The sequence below is a fragment of the Cariama cristata genome, unplaced genomic scaffold (assembly GCF_000690535.1).
Source record: "Cariama cristata isolate BGI_N322 unplaced genomic scaffold, ASM69053v1 scaffold25203, whole genome shotgun sequence".
In the NCBI taxonomy this organism is placed as follows: Eukaryota; Metazoa; Chordata; class Aves; order Cariamiformes; family Cariamidae; genus Cariama; species Cariama cristata.
This window is the reverse complement of record NW_009608194.1, coordinates 3534-11633: the sequence shown is the minus strand read 5'-3', so window position 1 is coordinate 11633 and position 8100 is coordinate 3534. Positions and strand designations below refer to the sequence as shown.

General features: G+C 52.9%; 1 protein-coding gene across 1 annotated transcript in view; it reads left to right on the top strand.

The window, feature by feature from the left end:
• Window positions 1-2310: 2310 nt before the first annotated feature.
• VEGFA (vascular endothelial growth factor A) overlaps window positions 2311-8100 on the top strand; it is a gene marked incomplete at its 5' end in the record, with an annotated part of 9120 nt that continues 3330 nt past the window's right edge. Inside the window, 4 exons of the mRNA XM_009697045.1 lie at window positions 2311-2507; window positions 4310-4386; window positions 4800-4832; window positions 7609-7680. Coding sequence (XP_009695347.1) covers window positions 2311-2507; window positions 4310-4386; window positions 4800-4832; window positions 7609-7680 — 379 coding nt within the window. The remainder of the gene's footprint in view (window positions 2508-4309; window positions 4387-4799; window positions 4833-7608; window positions 7681-8100) is intronic.

The window sequence follows — 8100 nt, the reverse complement described above, 5'->3', positions numbered from 1 at the left end:
GATCTTCTGACTGGCAGCTGGAGAAAGATTCCCCGTTTCCTTTTCAGAGGCTGATTCAAACTTCGGAAAATCATCGTATGTTTAAAGTAAAGGCAGAAATTCCCAGATTCTTTATGGGAAGGATTTGGTCTTGTCAAATCTCCCAGGTCTCAAGCATAGTCATCAGAGTGCAGCTATGAGAGTAAAAGCTCTGCAAAAGAAGTTGAATGTGCCGTTCTGTGCCCAAACTGCAGCCCCGATTCTCTGGTGTAATCCAGCTGCTTGCGCAGTGCGAACATGTTGAAAGCGTGGTAGACGTGAATCAGTTTCGCTTCAGTTTTCCACTTTGTTTCGGTTTCTGCCTCCTTTATGCCCCAGACTGCTGCGGTGAACAGCATTTGATCTGCACAGGTAACTGCCGCTTCCCCTCCCTCTTTTCCTCCCTCCCTCTCTCCCCTCGGTGTAGGTCTGTAAGCATTTTTATCCAGAACTGTGCCTTCACTGCCACAGTTCCCAGATCCTTTCTGCTGGCACAGCGTGAATAACCAGCAGTGCAGTTCAGCGGTTGTCATTGTGCCTGCAGAATTTCCCACATATTAAATTGTTCAACTTGTTGGACCATATGGTAACTAAGGTCACGCCGAAGGGGAACGGGAAGAAGGAGGTAGCCACAGACGAGATAGGAGAACAGACAGGAGGCATACTGCAGTTAGGGGAGGAAGGAAGAGGAAGGGAAGGCACAAGGAACAGAAACATGCTGTCTTCTAGATGAGGAATACCAACAAGCAGTCCCTGCCTGCCAGGCTACATTTCCCTTTCACAAGCCACTTTCTCTTTTAATAGCTGCTCACGCTCTCTTAACACTTCAGACTCCCTGGATGGAAGCTCCTCCCCTCTTGTACCCGCTCTCAGCATTGTGGCACTGTCAGCTCTGCGTGACCTAGAATTAACTTTCAATAATTAACTGTGGGCTGTGAGCTCCAAGCCCTGCAGGTTTTGCATTTTTGTGGCAAAGTAACCTTTATGCCAGTTTGTCAGAAGTTCAGGGCACTTCAGAAACGCTTACTGGAGACCATTTTTTTCCATGATGCAAGCACTTTGGTCTTATCACTCAGAGTTATCAACCTTGGTGCTGTAGGACTCTGCATACTGTACAGGTGGATCATTATAGTGCGTAACAGCGTGGGACAGGTACTGTCTCTTTGCTCGTACTCTTATCCTCTGCTCCATTTGAGACATCCTCCTTTGCCTGCATGCTGGTAGAGCTAGGAGGCCTGAAGGGCTCCAGGTATTCGCTGTTTGCAGAACTGTGCTGGCAGCTGGGTTTTGTGCGTGCGTACTTATCTATCCTATCTCTCATCTCTTCAAATCTCTCCAACCCTTGACCAAGCAGCAAAATGAAGCTTTGGCAAGAGACTGGGAAACATTGAGAAACGCTTGTGAAATCAGTGTGGATCGCAAGCAGTTAGTGTTAGTGTTTGCTCCATTCGTAGGGAAGGCAGGGGATAATGGCAGATCCACCCAGTTTCCCCCTCCCACACTGCCTCATTGTGGTTCAGTAACCAAGTGTATGGTCTAGTTAATCCTGTGGGTGCTGTGGGCTTGCTTTGAATCTTTCAGTGGGTGGCTTGATTCCTCGGTCTGGGAAAGTGGTCAGTGTGGAGACATGGAGGCTGTGACTTGTAGCAGGTGCTGTTGTGGTTCTGAGGGGGCCTGTTGAGGTGGGTGTTCTGCACGGGCAGAAGAGGTGGCTGACAGGAAGAGAGAGGATATGTGGATGAGCTGCTCGTTCTCGGAAGGGTCTCTGCACCAAGATCTGTAGAAAGGATGCTTCTGTCTTATCCCCTTGCCTTCTAAAACTCACGGTGGGGCACCCACTGGCTGTTTTGAAAGGGAGTAAAAGGCAAACCGGTCAAGGGCCTTAATTCAGAGCGCAGATCATCTGCAGCAGCCCCAGGTGCTTTTTGGCTGAGCTACTATGCTTGGCGGCAGCATATCCGACAGTATGGGGGATAGCGGGGAAGGGGTTTGGGAAGGAGGCACCTGTGGGACACATCATGGTGCCAGGGAGGCAAATAGTGAGGTTCTCTTGTCTATCTTGCCTCTGCCCTGAAGCAGCAGTAGGAAGAGATTGTCTCTTTCTCTTCCCCACTGGATTTATTTGTGTGTATGTGTGTGTAGGGCAGAGACAAAGGACTTGGGCTTGCAAGACTGTTAGTGAAGAGCATAGGGTAGATGTGTTGCAACTGTCTGGCTCATTTTGAGGGGTGAAGCACTAGACATTCTTGAGCGAAGTTTGCATTAACTTATTCCCTCCCTTCCTCCTTTTAGTTATCAAATTCCTGGAAGTCTACGAGCGCAGCTTCTGCAGGACAATTGAGACCCTGGTGGACATTTTCCAGGAGTATCCTGATGAGGTGGAGTACATATTCAAGCCATCCTGTGTGCCTCTGATGAGATGTGCGGGTTGCTGCGGCGATGAGGGCCTAGAATGTGTCCCTGTGGATGTGTACAACGTCACGATGGAGGTGAGGGCCCAGCTTGCAAGCTGGCATGCTTGGGTGGAAGGAAGCAAGTCAGCCGTCAGTCACACCCACCCCAAGTCCCAGGTCCCAGCTAATTCAGAGGAAAGGCAGCCTGCCCCAGGGAGCTGGAGAATGTCGGCCTAGGAGGGCTTGCCTCTCTCCTGACCCTTGTGCCCATCATTACACCCTGCGAGGTTAAAAGAGGAGTTGGCCCGTGTCTGTTCAAGGCTAAGAGGAGAATCAGTTTCTTGGCTCTGACCTCGCTAGTGCCCAAATGCAGTAGCTAGGAGCATGCAAAGGAGCATTTCTGCACAGGAGCACTTCATGCTTAGAGAATGCAGAGGAACGCTTCTGATGCTGTTAGCTCTGAGGCTGCAAAGAAGATACTCCTTGGGCCCTTGCTCTACCTTAACTCTGCGTTTGGTCCACACAGCTGTTGCTCTAAAAGCAGCTGAGTAGTGGCAAAAGGGGAAAGCCTGTCAGTACTCCCTCCCGGAGGGCATGTGAGGTCAGCCTTTACCAACAGAGCAGGGGATTTGGGTCATTAGCTACGTTGGCACAGCAGGGGTGGAGGGGGGCTCTAAGAAATACACTGCTTCAGTGTCAAGTGGAAAAGCCTTTCTGCCTCTGGGCGTCCTCCTCTTTTGTTTGGAGGCTGCTGAATTCGTTCCTTGGAAGAGACAGAGATGGCTGTGATAGCAAAGGTTGGTCGCATGAGGAAGATGCAAACTCTGCTTTAAAGAGCTTTGTCTCTGCCCTTGTCTGCCAGCCTGGATCCCAGCTTGTGTCCACAATGGTGCTGGTGCCCGTTACCCTTAACCCATAGCTCCCTCGCCTACTTTTGTCCGTCAGCCTCTTGAATGGCCACTGTAAATATTGCCATCACTTCCTGGTATGGATGAGAGACATGCAGGACTAAGCGATTAACCAGCAAGCTCTTTTCACTTGTCATTTGAGCTGTGTTTGAACTTTGGCGGAGAACCTGTCTGTGCCCTTCCATCGTTCCCCATGCTGCTTTTCCACTTGCAGGCTGACCCACTCCACCCTGGGCCAGAGCATACTAGCATGGTGTAGCTAGGGATGGTTTTCCTCCTACCGTTCCTTGCTGAATTACAGTTTTTGACTGGTATGCCCACATGCCTGTAAAGGGTCAGAGGCACTTGAGCAGATCTCTGGTGCAAATGCTAGGGCTAGTGGTCCAGCCAGGTTCTGGGTTGGGAGACTGTGACAATACATGCATAGCTTCTGATATAACTTCCCTGGAGGCACCTGGGGCTGGGGGAATGGGCAATGTGTGGCTCTGCAGGTCTGTTTTAAGCACAGATCACCCGATTCACTTTGTGTGTGGAGTCACCGAGAAAGTGAGATGTCATCTGGGAAGGAACGATGGCTTAGGGAAAAGGAGTTGGGTATGGGATTTTTGCTTTGGGCCTTTGTGTCAGACTGAAGCATGCTTGTACGTGAGAGCAGGCTGGATTCTCCATTACTGTCTCTCTAGCATCAACCAGGGACGGCTCAGTGAGAACCTTGCTATGGTGTTAACACCCTCTCCCATGCCTGTCTCCAAGGCAGACCACCAGTGCTGGCACCTTGCATGCGAACAGAGCTTTGGCACGAGTCTGGTGTTGCTGCTTGCTTGTGCCTTCCCTGACTGGTAGAACGGGGCCTCAAAGCCAGCTCAAACTCTGCCATGCTCTTCCCAGGAGCACCCGGGGTGCAAAGGCTTTGCCACGCAGTGGGCTGATTTGGAGCTGTGAATATAAATAGTGAATGGGCAGTGACCCTCTCTGTTTCTTTCATTCCAGATCATGAGAATTAAACCCCATCAGAGTCAGCACATAGCGCACATGAGCTTCTTACAGCACAGTAAATGTGACTGCAGGTGAGAATGGAGCAGCACTGGTTCCTCTTGCAATAAACTTGTTCTGAGCCTTTCTTTTTTTCTGCCATTGGGTTGGGACTGTTGTCCAGAGGCTTCTGCAGTCTCCCCTGTTGGTTTGCAGTGGGACAGCTGAGCCTGGGAAAAGAAGTCCTTTGCTGGCGAGGCTTCTCTATCACTAGATATCACAGGTGGACAATGCTAGCCTGCATCCTGGGGTCTTGTGGCAGTGGCTGCCAGCGAGGTGCAACAGGAGAGCAAACACTTTGAGAAGGACCATTTAACCTGTGCCGTGGGCATCCTGCAATGCCAGCTGTACATGTCCTTCCCTGGACTTGGCGGGAACTGGGGATAATACTGGAAGCATATGTGGTAAGCTCCCTTCTAATGAGACCTTTGTTCTCTCTTCCCCACAGACCAAAGAAAGATGTCAAAAACAAACAAGAAAAGTAAGTGACAAGCCTTTCCTCCTTCCTCTTTTGGTGGTTGGTTGGCGTTTCCTCTCCCCACTGCCCCTTGCCCTTTTCTTTGGTTGGAGATACTCACTTTGAGAAGGTGTTTTTGGAAATGGCCTATGGTAGTGCATGGGGCGACACTCTGAATCCGTTCCAGGTGGGCACAGAAATCCAGCTCTGACGGTCCTTCCTTCATACCCCAGACCTGGAGCTTGCATGACCCACGGCCATGGCAGTCATTCCTAATGCTTTATCCCGAGTCAGGGAAGTCCCATCGTGTGTGTCCTACCAGAATGGATTCAAGGTGCAGCCCCCATTCTCCCTTCCTTCTTCCTGGGGTGTTTCTGGTTACTGCAAATCGCTGCCTTTCTTTATTATTAATTTTTTTCTTGCTGCTTGAGTGAGTACTTGCTGGCTTCTTTCACAGCAGCTTGGGTAGGAACTCTGCTGGCTACAGGGAGAGGTGGCAATAGAGGCCTGGTGGAGGCAGGACTGATGCCATGCAGGATTTGACACTAGTTTTGGTTGGGTGGGGGCCTGGGAGGGTGTAAAGGGAGGTGGATGTCCTAGCTGGGTTTGGTCGAGGCTTTCATGAGAGTTTTTTTCAATCTGATGGATTTGCTCTGGTGGAACCTCTGAAGGAGGTTAAGGCAGAACCTTCCGTTTCCTTCCTCCCCAAAGTAAAAAGGTTGTGGGAAGTAGAGAAATAAGCTCTCGTCCTGCAGTAGTCGCAGGGTCGATCACAAAATGTGGAACAACACTGAAAAGAAAGAGTGACCTCTCTGGGAGAGAGGGTCAGCTGGACTGCACATGGCTGGGATAGCGACTCTGCCGTTACAGAGGTGCGGAGTTGGAGAGGAAGGGGGTGAATATTGGGAGATGAGGCTGAAAGAGAGACAGAGGGAGCAAGCGGGAGAGTGAGAGAACTTCTTTCACCCCTCTCCTGGTGGTTGTGTATTTCTAGCTGCCTTCCAGCCTCTCCTCCTCCCCCTGGAAATCTGCTCCTGGCTGCATCGGGCTGTGTGCAGCCAACACTCCTCTCTGCGCAGGGCCGTGTCGGGGACGGTCGGTCTGCGTGCCTCTGTGGTTTGAAGGTGTGCGAGAGTTGGGTCTGTGTGAACTCTGGTGAGGATGGGGTGTGGGTGAAGCAGCCAGCCCGGACTGTGTTGCATTCCCTTTTCTCTTCTAACAGCACCTTGCCTGCTCTTTGCTGGTTCTGCGCTCCCCGGGGAAGGAAGGGAAGGGATGGGAGAGATTGGTGTGCTTTGATTTGTGCTGGGATTGAAAGTCCTGTTATATTGGTGCCCCTCTCCTCCCTTCAGGTCGATTTTCTTCCCCTCACCGCCTCCCTGTGACTCCTGACATGTAGGGCAGAGGCTGGGAGCGAGCTGATGCTCTGACACTCGTTCCAGTGAGACGACTCGAACAGGGCCTAAGAAACACCTATGGTGCTTTCCCTTCTGTCTCCCCACGTCCCCTCCACAGCTCCTTCCCGAGGTGGGCTGTGGCAGGGAACGAGGGAGCCTTTGCTGAACTGCCACAGTGCTGGGACTCACTTGCCTGACAAGCCCTGGTGCTTTGCCTAGGGCCTTCTCCTTGCATGTCTCTCCCTTGGTCCTGTGCTAACGTGGCGCAAGGAGCAGCGCAGGCTCCAGCCTCCTTCCCTCCCTCTGCTCTCACTGGCCCGTAGGGATCCCCGGTTAATGTCCAGGCCTGCATGTCCTAGCCCCTGGCTGTCCCAGCTCCTGCCCGTGAGTCAGGAGCAACTGGTGAATTTTTCAGAATTGGGAGTCGATGCCTTGGCTCGGTTCGCTCGTCTGTCTGGCAGATCCATGTGGAAGGCGAGGGAAGGGAAGGGAAGGAGGGAATATCTGAAAGCTGCTTCCTGATTGTCTCCTGGGTGTCATAACTAGATCAGGCCTCCCTCTTTGCCCTTCGGTACTCAGGATGGAGGCTGCCAGAGGGGATGTTAGCAGATAGCCAGCGAGGTCTCCTGGAGTCCTCTGAACCACAGGCAGGAGGTGGGGTGGGTGAGCAGAGCCTTCCGACTAGGTAGCCCTCTCCCACACAGCACTGCTGTGTAGACCAGGTCTCTCCCCTTGTCTGCGGGGTGCTGAGGCCAGGCTCCCTTTGCTCCCATCCCAGGGCAGGATTGCCACCGGCCCCGCAGCAGAGCTGTTGGGAGCTCAGCTACCCCCTCCTAGGCCGGGTGCTGGGCAGTGTGTCAGGTCAGAGCCGTTTCCTTTTCCCCGGGGAGAGCTTTTCCACTCAGGTTGCCTCTTGTCAGTCAGTGTGTGCCCACGCTTGTCGCCTGAACGGTTGTCTGCACTCACTGCGGTTGCGTGATGCTTTTCACGAAGCTTTCTGTTCCTTCCCCCTCACTCCCTGTCCCTTTCCCACTGCCCCTTTTTGGAGGGGGCCGGTGCCCCTCTGAGGGTCCAGCGGATCCATCTTTGCTGGCAGCAACCCTGCGGGAGGTGGTCTCTGCTGAGTCCCCTGGCCTTGGCTTGGCTGCGGGCAGGCTGGTTGCGGTGCTGGCAGGAGCGACGGTGAATGTGTGTGCGAGGTGGAGATCTGTGCTTTGGCCCTGGGACTTGACCTCCAGTTCTGCCTCATGTGCTTCCCCCCTCCCAGCAAGGCACATGGCTGTATTTTTTTTTCCTCTTCTTCCTTGCGTTTTCTTCCGTTTTCTCTCGATCTCTCCCTTTCCTTCCTTCTCTCTCTCTCTCTCTCTCTCTCTCTCTCTCTGTTTTTTTTGTTTTTCTTCCAGAAAATCAAAGCGAGGAAAGGGGAAGGGTCAAAAGAGAAAGCGCAAGAAAGGCCGGTACAAACCACCCAGCTTGTACGTTTGTGTCCTCTGCTTGTAGACTCTCTTCCTTCCAAAGCGATCCGCCTGCTTGCCGCTCTCACTCAAATCTCACCCTCCCCTCGAAGTCACTGGTGGGCTGCAGACCTTGCAGGGGGCAGCACTGGTGGTGGCACCGCTCTGGCACTACGGGTGTCTCAGGGAAGGTGGCTTTAGCTTGCTTGGCTCTCTAATCATCGGTGGCTACCATTTTCCCAAGGCAGAAGAGCACGGGTGGGTGGGCGAGCGCCCCGCACCTCTTTTCCACGCCTTCCAGTTGCAACTCTTGTCATCCGCTTTCCCCCACTCGCCTTGTGCCCTCACTGCTACGACGACTGGCGACAGGCAGGCTGGCATCTGCCGTGCATGTGTGTGCGTGCGTGTGTGCGCGTGTGCGTGCGTGTCTGGTGGAGTCAC